Here is a 23,066-nt window from a genome sequence, read left to right as displayed (position 1 = left end):
CTGTGAGGCATGAAGTACAGGTATTATTTGGCTAGGCCTAGGATAGAGATTAGACCTATAATTTCACTGAAATAGAGAACTCTCAGGGGAGAAACTTGCCTCTACTGATTCAAGTCAGCACCTTCTTTGTAACTTAGAATCAGAAAGAGTTATCTTGAGCTGAGGTGCCAAACATGCTGCCCATGGGCTGCACTGCACCCTCCACACAATCTCAAGTTGGTAAATATTTGATAAAATAAACAAAAAGACAACAGACCATAGATAATGCTAATATGTTGGCTTCAAAGTCAAAATGTAGCTCTGCAGGGATCCTTATGTATGGTTTAGTAGTTCCCATATCTAGCTGGCCTAGAACACTGAGAGGTTCAGTGACTAGCCCAGTTTTTGTCTGAGAGTCTGACAGTCAGTTTGTGTCAGAGAGAGGACTTGAATTCTGCTCTTCCTGACCACAAGGCTAGCTTTTCATCCACAATGCCATGACGCCTTTTTTATTTATTATTCCAATTTAGTGTAATAGCAGCCTGGTAGGCCTGGGTCCAGTTAGGGATGCTCTGGCCCTGAGGGGTGACACCATGACCATGGATAAATGTGGTTGATCAGCTTATTGGGGTCAATCAAAGATGACTCTTTCCTTAGAGAATCAATGTAGTTGATTAACCAGGTAGTGGTTGGTCAGACAGCTAATAAGGCAACCACTCAGAAAGCTGGGCTCTTCAAGTTTATGACATGAGCTTAGTGGGGAGCCAGTCGCGTTTGCTATGCGATTAGGAAGAGATAGTGACAATAATTTCGAGTTAGAAATGTGGAATTGTTATGATTCATATTTCCAAATAACTAACATCATCATTTTCAATCTGCTGTCACTTTTCAGTCTTAGGTCTCTACCTCCCTCCACCCCCTTTTCGTCTCTATCAAATTGTCATCTTCTGCTTTGTTCAGGGAGTCGAAGTTAGACTTCTTCTCCCAGCCATGCCTCTGTGTGCCAAATAGTAAAAACTTTGACTTAATTTTTGATTGGATGGTGTGGGTAAGTAATTCTTCGGAAGAGGAGTGTTTTCAAGAACCCATCTGGCCGTAACATTTAGTATAAGTGTAAAATGGGCTTTGGAGTAGTTAGCTGACTTACTAGATGCCCTTCCTGATCCCTCTGTTTGTTAAACTCTTATTTTCCTCATATTTTCAAGCAAATATTTACCTGTTTATCTGTTGCATCTTCACTGTCTCCCCCCTGCCACACACACACACACACACACACACACACTAAAATGGAAGATCTTTAAGGGCAGAAACTATTATTTTTTTCATTTTGTCTTTGTACTATCAATACCTATTAGAGTAATTTCCATATGTTAAGTATTTAAATACTGATTAAATTAAATTAGGTCAGATTGGAATGAATTTGGGGATATTCTGATGAGTATTTCTTCAAATAGGAACTGCAAATTTTCCTTGACTTCCTTAATCCTATTGTATTACATAGTTTCTCTGACAAACCAGATAGTAGTGCAAATGCCAGAAGATTTCAATGGAACCATTACCATGTCCATTTTTTAAATGAAATGTGAAAACTTACTATTAACTATAGTCTTATGATATTAGATGCCATGATATTTGTCCAATTTTAGGCCAACTAGCATCTACTCACCATTTACTTCCAGGTTTAATAACATAGCATAATGCTTTTGTGCAATAGCAAAAGTCTTATCTTAGATGTGTGTGTGAGAGATATGGGATAAATAAAGTAAATGACTGCCAGCCCTCTACACATCGTTCAAACAATAACACTGACACAGAACATGCCACAACTTCATTAAGCCTAAGATTTTGGTAATGACTAATTAGCATTGACTCTTTGCCCCAGAAAAAAAAAAATGCACTGAGTTCACCAAGATCTCAAGGCTATGCCATAATGATATTGTGAGTTATGTCAGACTTGAAGGTATCTTGTCTGATCTGTTCCTTATCACCAGCTGCTTTGTACAATTATGAAATCTTATTCAATCAATTTTACAAAGCTATGCATGAAGACTCATTGAGGAACCTCAGAGCTGATTTTAAACTAGACTTCTACCCACCAGGGAAATTCTAATTAATAGGCTACAAGCATCACCAAAGTGCTTGAGACAGTCAATAAATTGCCATATTCCAATAATTGTTCATGCATACAACCCCGAGGGAGAAATTATGGATTGTTTGGCAGGCTCTTTACAGAACTTTGGATGAAGAAGTCTCAGAAAAATATTGGCAATGTGTAAACCCACAATAGAGAAGACATGACTCTAAGCAGTCAAAGATTTTCATTAGCAGGCAGGTAGGTGGTACAATGGATAGAGCACTGGCCCTGGATTCGGGAGGACCTGAGTTCAAATCCAGCCTCAGACACTTAACACTTACTGGCTGTGTGACCCTGGGTAAGTCACTTAACCCCAATTGCCTCACCAAAAAAAATTAAAAAAAAAAAGATTTTCATTAGCAATAGAGTAGGAAACTATAATTGAATTATACTACCTTGGCAATTCCATTCCCCTTCCTCTCTACTTTCCCCCATTGCTAAAGATAGATTGAAAGATAGGTAAACACACACAACACACTAAAACCACATCAAAAAGTTATTATAGGGCAGCTAGGTGGCATAGTGGATGAAACACTGGCCTTGGATTCCGGAGGACCTGAGTTCAAATCCAGGTGGTGGCGGTAGCTGCTTCTTCTCCTCTTCCTCCTCCCCCTCCCCGTCCTCCTCCTCCTCCTCCTTCTTCTTCTTTTTCTTCTTCTTCTTCTTCTTTGGCAGGGCAATAAGAGTTAAGTGACTTGCCCAGGGTCCCACAGCTTGTATATATCAAGTGTCTGAGGCCAGATTTGAACTCAGGTCCTCCTGAATCCAGGTCCAATGCTCTATCCACTGTGCTACCTTGCTGCCCCAGTGAGAAGTATCAAGTTTAAAACAAAGAGTACAGAAAAGTTATCCATCAGCTTTTGTAAAGTTTCAAGTCATGAAAGAAAACACTCCTCTTTTCTTTTTCTAGACTATACCCTTTTCTCTTCTCCTCACCCTGGTTCCCATAACTACCATCAGAAGTGGTGATGAATAATACAGCCATGTACTCTACCATACAACTGGAATGGCTTTCATCTCTATGAAGCTGCATATGCAAGAGTTCAGAAATTTCAAAATGCTCGGAACATTTCATTTATATTCACTTCTGGGATATGAATATTAGAGGATATGATATTTTGGGAATTCAGTTCAAAGGTATAAAGGCCTGTTTTTCTGATGCAGGAAAAGCTAAGGAGAGAGGTCACCAAGTTTCCCAGGCCATTTTCTTACCATTTCACCTCAATTCCTCTCTTCTCTGATTTCCATTATGTAGCAACAAAGCCCCAATCAAGCCTAAACTGAAACCTCAAAAAGTAAGTAGATCCTCTTTAAACTGGCTTTCATGTCCACAGGACAGGTAACTAAGTTGTTTTGTTTGTTATTTTGTTTAGGTACAAATTTAAAACTTTCACTTTCAGTTTTGTTTCAAATCAACAAAAATAGTGACAGTCTCAACAAGAGAGTTGTATAAACAAAAGATTTAATAATACATTCAGAAACTCAATGGATAATATTACAAAGAAGTTCACAGGAATATCAGCTACTTACAGGCTAATCTATAGGTGACTGCACATTTTATGAGATGGTTTATACATTTTTAATAGTAAATATTGGGTATAGTGTGGCATATTATATAGAGAGATGGCCTTGGAACCAAAAAGACCTGGGTTTAAGCACAACTTCTGATACATGCTGTTTGACCTGTGGCAAGTGTGAAAGGACCACTATCTATTTATAGAGTTATAACCTCTTTCTATAACATGTGTTATGCAATAAAAAGCTATAGATGAGGGGCAGCTAGGTGGCGCAGTGGATAAAGCACCGGCCCTGGATTCAGGAGAACCTGAGTTCAAATCCGGCCTCGCACATTTGACACTTACTAGCTGTGTGACCTTGGGCAAGTCACTTAACCCCCATTGCCCTGCAAAAACAAACAAAAAAACAAAAAAGCTATAGATGCCCAGACTGTCTTAGCCCAAAGATGAAGTAAGGATCAATCTGTGCCTCCTTTGCTTCCTGGTAGCTCCAGGTAGCATTCATTAACGTGACTTCCTGGTCTTCTCAGGCACAAAAGATCTTACCCCACTGTATCTGAATCCTTCCAAATTTGGTGGGTTTGGGCAGGCAATACAAGTCACTACACTCTGCCCTGCTGACCAGATTAGTACTTTAGAAAAATTTTAATCTTCTTTAGGGTAGGTCCATTTTTGTTTTGTTTTTATTTTTTCTCAGCTTCTTAAACTCATGTTTTGTTTTAGTTTCAGAAAAGCATTCAATTAATGAGTGCATTGTAATGTTTCCTTTAATTTTACAATATGTCAAGAAACCATAAATCCACAAAGAAAAAAATGAGAAGTAACTGAAATCAATAAGGAAGGCTTATGAACATGCAAAGTTATTAGCGAAATACAAGGATGTTAATTAAAGATGCTGGCTTTTTGCAAAGGCTCTCTGTTACCCTGATTGATCTTGGCTGCTGGTTCAGCTCTTTCTCTCTTGCCCATTAGCTCTCACTTGCTTTTCACTGCTCTAATTGGATATTTACTGCATCGGCACCTTCTTTTAAACAACATTTGTTGCAAAAAGACTGTAAATACTATTATGCTTCAGACAAATGATACATGTACAAGTATATGTTTGTATAAATAGTTTATTGTTTTTTAATTTAGCATTGGAACTTTTACATTTCTTTCTGAGACTTTCTGCTTTTCACAGAAATGTTTGATGATTTTTTTCTGAATAAAATATCTTACTTTTCTTTTAAATTAAAAATCCTACTTTAAGTGCAATTGAAAAATAATTTAGATGAAATACTATGCACCACATTTTAAGGAGTATTAGAAAAAATAATATTAGAAATTATGATTTTAAAGTTTAACCCTCACATAAACATGCAAGAAGTCATTAGTTTTGCCAAACCAAATAATATAATTTATGAAAAAATCTAGAAAATAATTTTCTTTCTACATAGACATGATAAATTATTGTGGAAAATACTAGAGTATGCTGAAATTTTTCCATATGAATTTGTAATTCCTGTGTAGAAGCCATATGTTATCCAAAATTTTTGTATAGACTATTTCATTTTAGTTAATCAGTATAGAAACTACCAAAAAGCCTTTTATTGATGGTAAAATAAAACCAACTACAATATCTCCACCCACCTCTCTATATCCACTAACATAATTATCATTAAATTTTCTTTGGAAACAAAGTATATAAGCTATTTTTCTTGGAGAAAAAGGCACATGTGACAGATAATGAAGGGACAGAATGATCAATAAGACTACATGTTGAGGGGAAACAAATCATACTAGAAATCTGGTTTCAGTGAATAAGTGAAAATGAATGATATTGATAAGTACCGTACCAGGCAAAATAAGAAGCTCTCCATAAATGTTTTCATTATATTCACTTAAAAGTCAGATTCACCAATTAGTTATGGTTCATGAAGGGATATTTAGGCACAGATATAGATACATAGCTAGGTGGCACAGTGGATAGAGCAGTGGGCTTTGATCCAGGAAGACTCATCTTCCTGAATTCAAATCTGGCCTCAGATACTTATCAGCTGTGTAACCCAGGGCAAGTCCCTTAAAATTGTCTCCTTCACTTCCTCACCTATGAAAATGAGATTGAGAAGGAAATGGCAAACTACTCCAGTATTTTTGCCAAGAAAATTCCAAATAGGATCACAAATATTTGGACATGAATAAAATGTTGGAACAGCAACAACAACAACAACAACACATATTGATACATCTCCCCCTGCCCCCTTACCGGGGAAAATGTATATTCCTTCAGTATATATTTTTTGAGTAAAGGCAAAAAAAATTAAAACACTTAAATTTTATATATAAATTTGTGTCTATATCTATCTAGTCATAGCAATATTCTGCAGCCTAATTACACTCATCGTAAAATTATCTTTTGAGGCAGCCACATTTTTGTTTCTTTGTAAATTATGTGATTTCATGATCACAACTCAATAACATCATTAGGAGACTACTATTGTTAGAAAGGTGACTTTGTTATGTCAGCAAAACAATTTAGGATTGCTGAAAGCACTATACAATTCTCTAAACATAATCCATAGTGCTTACTTCTTCCTGTTAAGACATCCATAATGATAAACTGAGTTAATGAGTTGGCCAAATAACTGTGTCAGAATTTAGGTAGTAAGTATTACTTACTGGTGGCAGCCAGGTGGCAGTCTTTAGAGTGCCAGGCCAGGAGTCAAGAAGACTGATCTTCCTGAGTTCAAATACAGTCTCAGACACTTACTGACTTTGTCACCCTGGGCAAGTCACTTAACTCTGTTTACTTCAGTTTTTTCATCTGTAAAAAAAATCTGGAGAAGGAAAGGGCAAACCACTCCAGTATGCTTGCCATGAAAACCCCAAATGAGGTCATGAAAAGTTGAACAGGACTGAAAATGGCTGAACAACAACATTTCTTTTCCACTTTTTTTTATTTCCTTTGTAGATGATTATATCAATCTCTTTTGAATAACCATGGATACCACTGAGGTAACACTGTATTCTGAGGTATGGCACAATCAGTATGAAGTACTGCCAGAACAAGCAGCTGAAGAATTTATCATCTGCAATACGTTTCACTCTCAACTCACCTATGAATAGAATATTCTTTTTTTTTTCTTTTTAGAACTTTATTTTCCAAATTACTTGTAAAAACAAATTTTGACATCAATTTTTTAAAACTTTGTGTTCCAACTTCTCTTCCTCCCTCCATCCCCACCCCTACCCTCAAGAACTCAAGCAATCCAAAATAAATTATATATGAGTAGTCATGCAAAACCTCCACATTAGCCAGGTTGTGAAAGAAAAAAGACAAAAACAAAACTTCAGATTAAGGAACTATCAAAAAAATTATGCTTCAATCTGTTTTCAGATATCATCAGTTCTTTCTCTGTAGATGGACTGCAATTTTCATAAGTCCTTCAGAGTTATATCAGGTCATTGCCTTGCTGAAAATAGCCATGTCTTTCCCAGAAGATCATCTTATACTATTGCTGTTATTTTGTATACAGTACATTTCACTCTGCTTCAGTTCATGTAGGTCTTTCCAGGTTTTTCTGATAGCATACTGTTCATCATAACTTTTATACAGTACCTTAAACTTGAAAAAAAATTTTCTTCATAATAGCCCAGCAAAGGAACTACCATACATTTTGCCATCATAATCAATCATCATAACTGTTTCCCTCCATCCTATTCCATTCCCATGATATTTACTCTAATTTCTATCTTCTTTTACCCTATTTCTCTTTAAAAGTATTTTGTTTCTGACTGCCCCCCTCCTCTGCTCTGCTCTGCCCTCCCTTCTTTCACCCTTACCTACTTATCCTCTTCCCCTCCTACTTTCCTTCAGAGTTAGATTACTCCACCTAATTGGGTGAGTATGGTATTTACTCTTTGAGCCCACTCTGATGAGATTAAGGTCTTTGAGCTAATTCTGACATGTGTAAGGCTCCTTCACTTCCCTATGCCTCTCCCATCTCTCCCCCTACTCCATATGTCCTTTCCAGCTTCTTTCATGTGAGATTTCACCCCATTCTTCCACTCCCCTATCCTCTTCTCCAGTGTATTCTTCTCCCCCCATAATTTTACCCCAAAGATGACAGGTAGGTGACAGGGAGGACAAAGCACCAACCCTGGACCCAGGAGGACCTGAGTCCAAATCCAGCCTCAGACACAAGACACTCATCAACTCAACCCCTCCACCCCCCCAACCCTCCCAAAAAAGATAAACCAAAAAAATGCTTTACAGGTATCATCCCTTCATAATCAATTCCTCCCTGTGCCCTCTGTCTAAATTTACTTCTATCATCTTCCCTAATACTCAGAAGGCTCTTATGTCATCTTCCCATGTAGGAATGTAAACAGTTTAACCTTTTAACATCTTTCATGATTTCTTTTTCCTGTTTATCTTCTTATGCTTCTCTAGGGTCTTGCATTTGAAAGTCAAATTTTCTATTTAGTTCAGGTATTTTCATCACAAATGCTTGAAACTCCTCTTTTTCATTGAAGTCCCATTTTTTCTCCTGAATGATTAAACTCAGTTTTGCTGGGTAGGTGATTTTTGGTTGTAAACCCAATTCTTTTGTCCTCCGGATATCATATTCCATGCTCTCCTATCTTTTAATGTAGAAGTTGCTAGATCCTGTACTATCTTTACCATGGTTCCACAGTATTTGAATTGCTTCTTTCTGGCAGCTTGCAATATTTTCTCCTTGACCTGGGAGCTCTGGAATTTGGCTATAATATTCCTGGAAGTTTTCCTTTGGGGATCTCTTTCAGGAGGTGATCTGTGGATTCTTTCAATTTCTATTTTACCTTCTGCTTCTAGAATATCAGGGCATTTTTTCCTGACAATCTCTTGCAAGATGATGTCTAAACTCTTTCCTTGATCATTGTTTTCAGGTAGTCCAGTGATTTTCAAACTATCTCTCCTGGACCTATTTTCCAGGTCAGCAGTTTTTCCAAAAAAATATTTCACATTGCCCTCTATTTTTTTTATTCATTTGAATTTGCTTTATTGTGTCTTGGTTTCTCATAAAGTCACTAGCTTCCATTGGTTCAATCCTAATTCTTAGGCAATTATTTTCATCAGAGAGCTTTTGTATCTCTTTTTCCATTTGGATTTTCAAGCTATTGACATTTTTCTCAGGTCTTTCCTGCATCACCCTCATTTCTCTTTCCATTTTTTCCTCTACCTCTCTAACTTAATCTTCAAAGTCCTTTTTGAGCACCGCTATGGCCTGAGACCAAGTCATATTTTTCTTGGAAGCTTTAGATGTAGGGGCCCTGACATTGCTATCCTCTTCTGAGGATGCATCTCAATCTTCCTTGTCACTAAAGAAGCTTTCTATGGTTCACAACTTTCTCTGCCTGCTCATCCTGTCCATCTTTCACTTGAATTTTAATTCCTTCTTAGTGTGGGATCCTGCTTCCTGGATATACTGTCCCAAGGTTCAAGAGGTCCCAGGTGTTATGATTTAATTAGGGGCAGGTTCTTCACTTGCATGGCCCTTTCTCTGATCTATAGATAACCCCAGGTAATTTGCCAATCAACCAGGCAACAAGACTGTGTGCGCTGTGGTTGCTAGGTCTCACAATCCTGTACCCCTCCCCCACCTGGGCTGCCACCTCTCAAGGTTTCTTCCTGGTTTCCCACTGGAGTAGGACATCCAAATCTCACCTTAGCTACTGCATACATTCGCCGCCCCCCACCAGACAGTTTTTTAGCCTTCTCACTAGAGAGTGAGCTGAGTTCCAGAAGACACTGGAACTGCAGCTGATTCAGAGGCTCAGGGGTAAGTTACCCTGGCATAGTCTGCCTGGAGCTGAATCTGGGTCAGCATGATTGTGGGGCTGGACTCTACTTCCATCCCGGCTCCCTCTTCTGCTGAAATCTCAAGCTGTCTTTGGCTGGAAAATAGTCTCAGCCATCTTTTTGTAGATTCTGCTGCTCTAGGAGTTGTTTTCTGGCTGTGTTTGGAGGTTTGTTTGTTTTGTTTTGTTTTGGTTTTTTTGGAGTAATTATGTCAGGAAGTATAAGTGTTTACTGCCTTTTTTCCACCATCTTCTAGAATATCCTTTTTAAAAGTGGTCAACACTTTGGTGAACATATATCTCTCTCTTTTTTGCATATTTTGATATTAATCATCATAAAATAATGAAACAAGATTATCTCTGTGGTTGTATCCATGAAGAAATCTTATATGATTCTAACATTCACAAGTAAGATACCTTATTGGAAAATAAATAGGCTGAAGCGTATTACCAAGAGAAATTTGTACCTTAGAAATGGGATAAAAGCCACTTAGCACAGTGTCTTGTTGTTATTGTTGTTGTTGTTGTTGTTGTTATTGTTTAAGATTGGTTTCTTAAATGTTGTCAGACACAACATTTCAGTTGTGTTTGACTCTCCCTGACCCCATTTGGGGTTTTCTTGGCAAAGATATGGTAGTGGTTTGTCATTTCTTCTTCCAGATCATTTTATAGATGAAGAACTGGGGCAAATAAGGTTAAGTGACTCGCCCAGGCTCACACAAGTAGAAGTGTCTGGGGCCAGATTTGAGTTAAGGCCCTACTTACTTCAGGGCAGGTGATTTATCCACTGTGCCAACTAGCTGCCCTGCCTGGCACATAGTCAATACTTAACAAATGTTTAATGCTTGATTGAATAAAAGATATCAACCAGGAAACTGGAAAAGTAGGTGAGATGGGTATATAGTATGAACAAGAAAAAAAGAAAAGAAAAAAGATAGAAGGATAATACCAGCATTATAACAGTGTCCAAGAATTGTTAAATGATCAAAGGAGGAGCTCTGTTACATTGGGTGGTTCCTTTCTCTATGGATTATGAAAAGACATATATAAGAATATCTGTAGTTGAAAAGTTATGGATAGGTTGTGATCAGTCCATTGGAGGCAATCCTCATCTTGCTGAGATTTCAGATCCAGTGAAGCAAAATCATATATTTCCTTAATATTCAAATTTCTAAGAATGAAATATACAATTTATATGATAATCAAATGACTTGGCTTGGAATAAGGAAGATCTGAGTTTAAATCCTATCTCAGACTCTTACTAGCTATGTGACTGCAGCCAAGTCACTTAAGCATGTTTGCCTTAGTTGCCTCATCTGTAAAGTGAGCTGGAGCAGGAAAGGGAAAAAAAAGAAGACACCCCAGTATTTTTGCCAAGAAAATCCCAAAAAGGGATCACACGGAGTCAGACATGACTGAAAAACAACTTTAAGAGTAGTAGCTTAGAAATCTGTGAGGATGTAGGCTATAAACCACATGCTCTGCTGAACTTAAAAAAAAATCATTTCCCAATATTAATAATAATAGTAGCCCACATTTATATAGGACTGTGAGATTTTTATAGAGGAGTACCCAAAGCTGAGACAAGAAAAGTTATAACTATGAATACATTGTCACAGGCCAGGTTTTGATTTGGGGCACAAAACTGGTGATAATGTTAAAGAACTAACCACTACTCTAAGAGGTAATGCGTTTTCCCTCCTTCCAAATGCCGTGTTTAGCCAACATGACACAGCTCCTAAGAGCACAAAAGGCATATGTGAGATGAAACAACAAACATGCCTGACAATAGAAGCCCTCAGAAAGCTAGGCTGATAGTGTGCTTAAAGATAAAAGGGCATTCAGGAACTATTTTAAATGAGATAAGGGGACTTCATATATCTTGCTGGCCCAGAGATAACTTTGTTCCTTTCATCATCATTATTGATTTCTTAAGGCTTAGCCACCCTCAAAATCAGTACCCAGAGGGCTCAGCTCTTGGGTCTCAGTTCTTACCAATGGATAGTTGTCACTCTTAAGCTAAAGGAATACCTAAGCCTACAGAATAACATGTAAAGACTTCAGACTTTAGTTCAGCTGATAAGTTTTCCTCTCCCTGACATGACTACATTAATCCACTGAATCAATTTACTTAAGCTGTTCTGTGTAACAAGGTGTACCACAATTTTGCCCACCTTAAAAATACCGTGCTGTTAGGATCACAAGTCCAAAGGAGGCATGCATTCCAGTGTTGATCAAAAGCCTGATGCAAACCCTTGGCAACTGAGCAAGGAATAGATTCTCCACTGAGATTTATATAGGCATATGGCTACTTGAATGTCAAATGTGAGGTAAGGAAAAGAATATGAAATAGCTTTGTAAAAACCATTTTCCTATGCTGATTTTCAGGTGAGGTCTAACTGTACAAATGCATGACATGCTTTGGGTCTCTACAGATGTCCAATTTGCTCTAATCTTCCCACAAAGACCATAACTTTGTGTGATCTATAGCACAGAGCACCAGAAATAAATCCAATTTAAAGCAATCTCCACCAATGTAGTTTCAAATGTTCTTGTCACTGAGTGGCCTGTGACCAGCAACAATAGCAGTGCTTGCATTAATCACATTTCACTTGGTCTTGGATGGTATTTCACTAGGAGCTTTATAAAGGTACAAATATTTGCAAATTTAGCATGAAAATTAAGCAGATGAGTTGCTCTGGGGGTGAGGGGGCAGCAGTTGCTAATCTTAAAACCAGTAAATTCTTTGGGAGGAAAACACAAAAAGTTTGAGACATTTAATTTATGCAGCAGCAGATCAAGGCTAACCTCAGCTTGCAGACCCAGTGTACAAATTAAATCACAAAGCCTTTTCATTGCCAAATCCAGGTCTGTCAGGTTTGCAGATGATTATCCCCAGCAAATTGTCAGAGTAGTCACACTTTGAATTTCAGGTTCTACTAATTCTACAAAACACTTTCACTTTTCTTCTTCTTTTAAAAATTTCTGCCTCCTGCAAATCTCAGCTCAAGTTCATAAATGTTGTGAAATCCTTGTGATACTTGGATTTTTGTTTACCAACCACTTTTGTTCAGGCCAATATATTTTCGTTCAGATCTCTCTTCTTTGCTTCACTTCCCCACTAACAAGACATTCATTATCGGGGCCTTGTTCTCCCCAAGACTGAGCAATTTGTCATTTGCCACCACTCAATGACACACGAGATATTTCCTGCTTCATTTTCAGTATCAGAAAGCAGCACTTCTTGGAAGATGTCATTTCCTTGACCCTGATAAGGGCTGAAACAAATAATCAATCCATAATTTCATTATCTTTCCCCACTCTAAACTTCCACAGCACCATCGCGTACCTTTGGCATATTTACTTGCTTATGTTGTGGTATGCTTCTTTTCACACTCTTACAGTTCAGACAAACTCTTCCAATTGCTGTTTCTCAGACACAAGTTCAACCTCCCATCTCTGCACCTTGGCATACCCTGCTTTCCATACCTAGTATGTACTTGCTTCTCACTTTCACCTCTAATGCCTAGGGGTTTCTTCAAAGTTCAGCTCATGGGTCACTTACTAATCAAGGTCTTTCTTGATCTTCATGGATTCTCTTACCTCACCCTCTGCCAACCCAGACACACACCTCAACATAACCCTGTTTCATATTATGTGTATTTTTCATTTTACTTAAGATTTGCACAATTCCTCCCCCCACACCCCTTTTCCAGGAAGTTCAATATGTGCTACATAGGTTTCCTCTGCACTTGAATGGCTGCACTGATACTAGATGTTCTCTCAAAGGGCCAAGTACCTCAATCTCTATGTCTCTTTCTTCAGTCCACCATAGTCATACAGAGGGCTGATTATACTCCTGATCCTATGTCATCACCAACAAGTGATCTCCCTTCATGATCAAGAATTTTGAAATTCCTTTATCCAGTAATAGCTTCCTATCATTCCATCTCTCTCTTTGCCTCCATTCTCTCATTCATTCTTTTTGCCCTCACTATGACTTCATCTTCCTTTATCTTCTTTCACCTTTCCTCAGACCTCTTCCTTTTTGACTACATTTGCAACATGTGACAATGTTGATTATCCTTTCCTCCTAGACATTGCTCTCTCAGTTTCCTGCCCCCCCCTGCTAGTATCCTTGTCATTGATTTAGTTTCCTCTCTTCCCAAATTTAAGCCTAGACCTTCATCTACTCTCAAATTCATTGCTTCTTTGTTCTCAAGATATTGCCCTAATTCTCTCCTACCTTTCACTGTCTGCTACAAAACTGTCCATATCTTCCCTCACATCCCTGAGAAGGTGTGGCTTGTTAGTGAATTTACACAAAGTGGAGGGCTCAAGCTTGTGATGAGATCATGGTGATTTGCATGTTGTTCCCCTTATTAGACAGTGAGTCTCTTGAGACCAGGTACTGTTTTGACCTTTTTTTTATATCTTTGGTGTTTTGCACAGTACCTAGATCATTATCATCATAAATAATAATATGATATGATGTTATAATATATGTTATATATAATAAAATGTAATTGTTGTGTTGTATCTTGTCATATCATCTCATATCATATATATATTATAATACATTATATTATTATATTACATATAATACTTAATACATTCTTGTTGACCTGAGATCACAGATCCAGTGAATTATTTGGAAGGGAAAAAGTAAGTCTTGTGCTCCATGTCACAGAAGTCCCTCACACAAACACCAATTTTCTGATGGTTTGGTATTTTTTTTTTGCTAATATGCAACCTCTGAAGAGATGGGCAAAATCTCTGCAATTTTACTTTTGATGCCATTAACTCACAAATAACAGAGAAAAGAACCAACTTTGGATGACATTTCTTTCATTTGGGGAATTAAGGATCACTCTGTAATGAAAAAAAAAGTACCCCAATGGGACATATTTTCTATGCCACAGGTCTAGGAAATAAAAAAGGAAGAAATGACCAATTTTATTCTACTCCTCCTTTTTCTCACTGTCAATGACTTACAGCTCTGGCAGTGGTGCTCTGTGGGTCCCCAACATCGGCCTGTGCAAGACTTGTGACACCGTCCACCTGCAGGACAGAAGGAAAAGTATGTAAATTAGAATCTTTCAATTCTTGACCAGGAGTGATCATTCAAGGGAAACGACTTTCACTCCTTTATGGGAATCTTTATGCCGCACTAGAGTTGAAACATTGCCCATAAAAAGTCCACTTAAATGGGAAGGCCTGAATGTCAAATACATATGAGATTGGAGCACCAACTCATGGTGTTTGAAAACCTCCCATCATTTTATTTAAAAACAACAAAAAGATTGAATTTGTGGAATTCCTCTTAAGTCATTTTAGGGGGAGAAGAGGAAGGAAGTACATGAAACAAGTTTTCACTTTGTCTAACAGATCTACCCTGGATCTTTTGGGGAGTTCCACTTCTAATCCTAACTCCCAGTCAGGGAGGATGAAATTAATATTCAAATAAGCATACTGAAAACTATGTAGAGAGTAATAATATATTCTAATAAATATGCTTTTAAAAAGAAAATGTTTTAAGCATAATTCTCATACTTCTTTATGCAGTGAAACAATCTCACAAATGCTTTTTTAAAAGCCAAGGGCCTATAAAATCCAATTTAGCTTGCAAAATTTGATGTGGGAACTTTCCCATTTACAAATGTGACCTTTATCTCTCCCAACTGTCTCTTTCCCCTTATGAGTATTTTATCAAAAGCATTTGCCTAAAGCAAATGGACAGCTGCCTCAAAGTCAGATTCTCAACTCAACCAAAGGATCTAAGAAAAAGAGTCTGAGGGCACTCAATTTTTAAAAACTTACTATCTGATTTCTTCACAGCTACATAGCTCAATGGTTAGAATGTTGGCTCTGGAGTCAGGAAGACCTTAGTTCAAAATCTGGCCTCAGATACTTATTAGCTGTGTGGCCCTGGGAAAGTCACTTAACCTAGTTTGCCTCAGTTTCCTTGTCTGTAAACTAAGCTAGAGAAGGAGATGGCAAGTATCTTTACCAAGGAAATCCCAAATGGGGTCATGCAGAGTCAGACATGATTGAACAACAACAAATTTTATTTCTTCAGGCTCACTTTAATAATAATGTAGGCAATGTATACTTAAAGATGGATTTCATGGAATCCTGGACTAATAAAGGTAGAAGGGGACTTAGGGACCATCTCATCCTTAAACCCTCAACTCAGAGACAAAAGAAATAAGACCCATAGAAGTTTATAAGAAAACTAATAGAGATTTGGAAGAGACCTCAGAGACTATCAATTCTGGACTCCTTCAATTTACAAAGGAAGAGACTGAGTCCCAGAGACTTTAAGTAACTTGCCCAAGGTCAGAGAGTTAGTAAGGCTCAGAAGAGAGATGTTAATATAGATCCTGGGACTCCAGAGGAAGTTCTCTATCCATCATGCCTTCTAGTGACTTGTCCAAAGTCATAGTAAATTAAGGGCAAAGGTAAGATTAGAGCCTCAGTCTCCTAATACCTAGCTGTAGTGTATCAGAGCCTACTTATATGTGTATACCACTATATCATGGGACCTCTACTTATTTGTAAGGTAAAATCATCTCTATGTGAAATATCTTAGCACCATTCTACTTGGCCCATTTCAATCTCTAGGGCCAGTTCTGAAAGAGAAGATAATCACAGTAACATTAACTCTATAGTCATCTAGCAAACATTTCTTGAAATTTCTTGACATGTGACAGGCCTCAGTCTATGGTCTGATTTTAATTTAAGAACTATAGTCTTTTTTCATTTAAATTTTATATTTTTCACTTACCAAGAATTTTTTTTTCTCCCTCACACCTACGCCCTCTCCACAGGAAAAAATAACACACTCTTTAACAAATTATACATAGTAACACATGTACATAGCTGCATAGTCAAGCAAAATAAATTTCCTTACTGACCATATCCAAAAATCTATCACTCTGCATCTTTAGTCTATCTCTTTTTTGGCAGTAACCAACCCAGAAGATATAACAGCTTGATCAGCTACCTCATGTTTCCTTAGTGTATGTCATTTTGAACATATCATGTTTAAAGGTCATTTTTTAAAAGGATGCTGACAAAACTCTCTAATTCTCCCCATACCCTGCCTCCACATCCAAGTTTTCACCTAACTCCTCCCATGCCCTTCTACCCAGCTAGATATGGATGGCATTACTGATCGTGTTATACAGTAATTATATATACTACATTCCAGCCACCTTTATAAAAGCATCGGATTCTTGCTATATTACAGTTCATTTAAGGCAATTATGCCTGTGAAGCGCTATTGCTGACATCATCAGTGCATAATTTCCTGTCACTCTCTGCCATCTGTTTATTTAGATCACAAACACATTATAACTACATAATGCAAACTCATTCTGGCTGACAGGAAAAGGGCTCCATCTGGCATGAATAATATAACTTTAATCAGTAATAACGATAATTATTATTAAGAACCTACTGGAGTTCTTTTGTATAAAGCTAATAAATCTAAATTGATTTATAACAGAGGAAATTAGAAAAGACTGTGAAGAAAAACAGAAAAGGCTGGAAACTTTTCATGCCACAAAACTTTTTTTTTTTTTTTATGAGAAAGAAGCTATTGTGGGGTTAATGGGTGCCTTGTTGCTCTAGATGTGCTAAAATCCATTAAATCGACCCATTAAGTGGTCAGTTAATTGCAGATTTCTGAAGCAGGGGATGATCTATCATTTATTCTATGGCTCCTTGATCTACATTTGAGATAATAAAACATTTAGCTTTGTTCATTATGGCCAAATATTATGTGTGGGTGGGAATACTTTAAGGTTAGATTTCAGAACAGGTGATCTGCCTACCCTTCTATCTCCATCCACCCCTCCTTAAGACATCCTTTTTAAATTTCTGGCCTTGTGGGTACTTCTCCAAACTCCCATACCCCCCTGATTTGTATAGGGGAAAAAATTCTTTTTCCATTTAAAAGCCAGTGGGACTAGTTTTGCTTTTGGAAGATTCTTGGGAAACAGCCAATTATCCCTTGCCAAGTCCCAACCCCTTTGGAAAGAAGGGTTTAAGCATCTTCAGAAGTCATTTACAAAAACTTAAACTTGTCCATTTCCTGTTATAGGACTTCACTGGGGTAGCTCAGAAGATCATTTGCATTTATATGGAGATATTTAACAGTATCCCAAGGGGAAGCAAGTCAGAGGCTTCTTCCCTGATCAGGAATAGTGTTGGCATTATTCCTTTTCCCCCTTCCTCAATTACATAGGCAAAGTAGGGAAGTGAGCATGTGCTCAGCACATTTCTAAATTAAATGATCACATTTAAAGTACCACGTATTAAACGTTCTCAAATAAAATATCCTTCGGCACACTGTCATCCTGAAACTGTAGCATCTGGAAGACTAATCCAGCCAAAGGGAATCTTTCTTCCCTATGTGCTGTTTGAGGATGGCAGCATCAAGACTAAGAATGATACTTTTTTTTTTCCTAGTTCTAGTGCCTCCACATTTTCTAAAGGGATTGCCATAACAATCTACATGAGAAAAATCAAATGGATTAAGAATGTCAACTGTCAAGACTATGGCATGCATCTGGAAGAAAAACCCACTCAGTTAGCTTATCAATGTGTGTAGATAGGCAATGAAAATAGATAAGGAGGTTGGCATGGAAGGGATCCTTTTCCTTTTAGGAAGCTATGAACATTCACTGATCCCGACATGCTCCCTGATTATAATTTAATTTTGAGTACCAAAATCCTTTTGGTGATGTTATGTGGGTATATATCATAGAACAATACAACTTAAGAAGAATCAATACTAAGAGTGAGCCAAATGGAAATGGAAAGGCATATGGTGGGCATTAGTCAATCCTCCCCAAAACTGTACAGGTAACAGGTCATCTTTGGCTTCCAAATACATTGAAGAGTTGCTATGCTTACCTTGCAATTACTGAGTTCTCCCTCAACTCAGAGGCATGTTATTACCATTGCAAAATACTTCTTAATTGGTAGATTTATTACCAAACTTTCAAGAATGATGTACTAATGTATGTCAGAGATTTGGAAAAAAAAATATCTGAAATGTTTTAATTAAATCATGAGTGGAAATGCAGACATAATTAAAAAGAAAACTTTTCACCCCCTCTAAATCCACTCTTCTCCCTAACTTTTCTGTTTCTGTGAAAGAAATCATGATGTTCGCTGGATTTGGCATCAGAGGAGTTGAGTCCAAATGCTGGCTCTGCCAGTTACTCTTTATGTTGACATTGGCAAGCTGCCAAATCTTATTCAGACTCCACAATATCTCATTTCTATCCACTTCTCCACATTCATACAACTACCACCCCACAACTACCACCTCTCACCTGGACTCTTGAATAGCTACCTAAATACATTCCCTGTCCCAAACTACTTTCCTTTTTTTGATTTATCTCCCATACATCTAAATGCCAAAGAGATATACCTAAAGCACAGATCACTCCATTACAAGAGAAGTTTCAGGGGAATCCTCTCACCTCCGGGGTGAAATACAAACTCCTTTACTGAGCATTTAAAGCCTTTCACAAACTATTTCCAGCTTACATTTATTTGGCTTATTATGCTCCTTGATATAATCTATTTTTCACCCATACCAACTTATCTGCTACTTCTCTTCCTATATAAAATTCTGTCTCTGTTTCTGTAGAGAGGCTACCCCCCCCCCCTTTCCTGGAATGCATGCCTTCCTCACTCTTTCATAATCTCTAACTCCTTTGAAGGCTCTGATTAAATGTTACCTCCTACAGGCAATCTTTTTTGGTCAATTACTAAATCAATCAGCAAACATTTATTAACACCTTATTTCCTAATGCTCACTCATCCCTAATTAGTCCTAGATATTTTATTTGTGTATGTACTTATGCATACGTGTATATTGGTGTTTCACCCAGTCGAATATAAGATCCTTGAGGCCAGGTCCTAGTTCATCTTTGTGACTGTCTCCCTAACACATATCACAAATTCTGGACCTCAGTAACTAATAAAAGCTTCTTGTTGTTACTTTCAACCTTGTCTTCTAGAAGTTATCTCCCTGGAGTAGATTAACCCACAGGAGGTATGAAAATCTCATCAAGCAAACATAGAAAATATTTACTTAAGAAACAACTGTTTTGTTTCTTATGTACATGTGCATGGTAATCCCTAGAATTTATTTCATGTCATGCTGAATGGGGAGAATAGGAAGATTTGCTGATTTGGTGATAGTCAAGGAGGATGGGGGTCTGAAAGATTTGGGAACCCTTCTCTTATTCCCATTACTTCCCCCATCAGAGGAGCCAAAGAATAGTAGATGAAAGAGTACTTCTTCAGTTGATTTTGCTACATGAAAAAAAAATTCTCATTGGTAATATAATTATTATCAATGTATAATTGGGAATAAATATAATGAAAATTATTCAGAGAAATGATCAGTATTAAATATAGACTCTTTTTTATTCACTAAATGTTGACTTATAGAAATTTAATAATTTCAACCTATGTGACTATGAAAATAGAATTGGGAAACTATTTACTCATTAATTGGATTATTCATTCACTCCACATTCCTTACTGAATTTGATCACAGGGGGAAAATTGTTAAGGCACATTCCAAACTCCTACCATATTACTATTGTCTCTTCTGTGAAGAAAAAAAATAAACTAACAAAACCACTTTATATGTGTCAGGCACTCTGCTAAATGTGAAGGATACAAAGATACACATAACCTATTCAGGTTCTCAAGTAGCTCAGATTCTAACAGGGGAAATAATACAAAAAACTATCTATAGACAAGACATATACATGTGTGTAGTAGCAGTAGTAGTGGAAGAAGAAGAAGAAGAAGAAGAAGAAGAAGAAGAAGAAGAAGAAGAAGAAGAAGAAGAAGAAGAAGAAGAAGAAGAAGAAGAAGAAGAAGAAGAAGAAGAAGAAGAAGAAGAAGAAGAAGAAGAAAAATTGGGAATCATTTCAGAAGGAAGTAACTAGCATTAAGGATGATCAAGATAAAGAGTTCTTAGTGTATTCAAGACTTTAGCTGAGATGAAAAGGATGCCTAGAGGTGGAAGTAAAGAGGGAGAGCAGTCCAGGCTTGGGGGATATTCAGTGAAAATGCAATAGGAAATGGGAAAATGCAATACTCTGTGCAAGGAACTTCAAGGAAGATAGTGACACTGGATTATACCATGTTTAGACAGTAGCAAAGTATAAATAGTCTGGAAAGGAAGGAAGGGGCCAGGTTATAAAGAGCTCTAAAAGAAAAAAAAAGAAAATTTTTAATGAATGATTGAATGAGTCAGTAGTAATGGCTCTGTTTAAAGAACTAAGGCTATTTAAATTTTGGTTTTGATAATAGATTTGACTTGATTCATGGGTACCAACGTTTATTATTAACATAACCTACATTAGAATATCTTCTCAGTTTTCTCTCTCACTTGTCAGAATTTAAACATTGATCTTTCAAATACATATAATTTTACTTTCCCTCTTTCGCTGTGCATTAACACAACTTTGCTATTTATTGAACAAGAGCCATTTGATAGGAAAATCACAATATAATTCTAGTGTTGTAGCATCACATTTGATGGAAAAGTTGAAGAATTTTTCTTCTCTCTCAGCCCACAATATTTCCCATGCTTTTGTCTGACAGAGTCTAGGGAAAAAAGCATAGTCATTCTGCTTAAAAGAGTATGAATGTTTATTAATGTATACTCTTTTAAATAAAGGAAACATAGTTTCTACTCCAATTAAATTTTCTTAGGCCTTTCTTTTTTCTTAATTTAAAATTATTACATGGAAATTCTCATTTCCACAAGTTCCTTTAGTGTAACAAGTAACAGCAGCAGCAGCAGAATCAAGAGTAATGATAATAACAATTAAACTCTAAAAGGCAGGAGACACTTGATAGACATTCATAGAGTACATGTAAACAAGTCAAAATCCTGCAGAACCATTTTTCTTTGAATGAGATAGTGCATTACACAATCAAGCAACTGTAAAGATGACGAGTATAGGTATATTCCACTGGGTTCACTGAATAGAGGAAAATGGTTTACAACTTTTGGGTAGAGTCTATGAAATGATTAAAATCCCAAAATGGAATCGAAAAGGCCCCACATTGGCATCATCCACATGATTACAGCAACAATAAATTCACAAAGTATGGAATAAATAGCTGAGTCATGAGGACTTCCTTGTGGGAATGGAGAGGTTTATTGTGGTAACTTGGGAGTAGATAAATGCCACCAAAGAATAAAGAAGGGTTATTCAGAATGGATTCCAGGTCATTGAAAGAAATGTCAGTCCTTTTCTTGTTTGTGTTTCTGTTAAATTTCTGTTAAATTCTAGGCCTAGTTCAATGTCCATTTGCAACATCTGTCATTATGTGTGTATACTATCTATTTATATAAAATCTGTCATTGTATATATATTACAGTCTTTCTATCTACATAGAAACACAATCATCATATATAATACATACTGTGGAAAAAGGTGGGCTCCTCTCAGTGGATTGGAGCTTTCTGGGGGAACAATTACAGGTGATTTAATGTCTGGGAAGTGGACTCAGGTTCACCAGGAGAGTTGATTAGAATAGAAGCAGGTACTCAAATGTTAATATCCACAAATGGGGGTTGAGCTCCTCTCAGTTGTGTTAAAGGTCTGCCTCTTCCCCACCCCCACCCTTCCAATGAACAAAATCACATGATTCAGGGAAACCCTAGGCTGGTCATGTAGGAGAGGAGTTTGAAGGGTTGTTCCTGTGTCGCCTACCCCATTGGCTACACTACATTCCAATTGGCTAGTTTTATTTTGTTTTTTGGGGGGCCAGGGTTTAAAGTGTATGCCTTGAATTTATTTTATTTGATTATTTAATTTTCATAAGATTTAGAGTTCCAGGGGCAGCTAGGTGGTGCAGTGGATGGATTACTGGCCCTGGATTCAGGAGGACCTGAGTTCAAATCCAGCCTCAGACCCTTGACACTTATTAGCTGTGTGACCCTGGGCAAGTCACTTAACCCCAACTGCCTCACAAAAAAAAAAAAAAAGATTTAGAGTTCTAAATTTTTCTCCCTCCCTCCCTCCCTTTCCTCCCCCCTCCACAAGACAGCAACCAGGTTATATATGTACAATCCACAAGTGCTCTTTTTATCAGTTCTTTCTATGGGGGTGGATAGTAAGCTTTGTCATTAGTCCCTTGGGATTGTCTTGGATCATTGCATTGCTGAGAGTACTTAAGTCATTCACAATTGCTCATTGAAAAATACTGCTGTAACTATGCACAATGTCCTCCCAGCTCTGCTCACTTCACTATACATCAGTTCATGAGTCTTTCCAGGTTTTTCTGGGATCATCCTGTTTGTCATTTCCTATAGCACAAGACCATTCCATCACAATCATATACCACAGTTTCTTCTGTCATTCCTCAATTGATGGGCATTCATTCCATTGATTCTCAATTCTTAGCCACTAAAAAGAGTTGCTATAAGTATTTTTTGTACAATTTCCCCCCCTTTTCTCTTTTTCATGATTACTATTAACTGTTTCCCTTCCATCTTATTCCCTTCCCCATGATATTTATTCTATTATCCATCTTTTTTCATCCTATTCCTCTTCAAAAGG

The 23,066-nt window shown here is 37.3% G+C and overlaps 1 protein-coding gene across 3 annotated transcripts in view; it reads right to left on the bottom strand.

The window, feature by feature from the left end:
* ERBB4 (erb-b2 receptor tyrosine kinase 4) overlaps positions 1-23,066 on the bottom strand; it is a 1,387,693-nt gene that overhangs the window by 416,534 nt on the left and 948,093 nt on the right. For all 3 annotated transcript variants that reach the window (XM_043992847.1, XM_043992848.1, XM_043992846.1), the window contains exon 5: positions 14,446-14,511. In XM_043992847.1, the coding sequence (XP_043848782.1) occupies positions 14,446-14,511 (66 nt within the window). The remainder of the gene's footprint in view (positions 1-14,445; positions 14,512-23,066) is intronic.

This window comes from Dromiciops gliroides, chromosome 3, assembly GCF_019393635.1.
Source record: "Dromiciops gliroides isolate mDroGli1 chromosome 3, mDroGli1.pri, whole genome shotgun sequence".
Taxonomy (NCBI): Eukaryota; Metazoa; Chordata; class Mammalia; order Microbiotheria; family Microbiotheriidae; genus Dromiciops; species Dromiciops gliroides.
The sequence above is the reverse complement of the archived record's forward strand: the minus strand, read 5'-3'. Positions and strand labels throughout refer to the sequence as shown.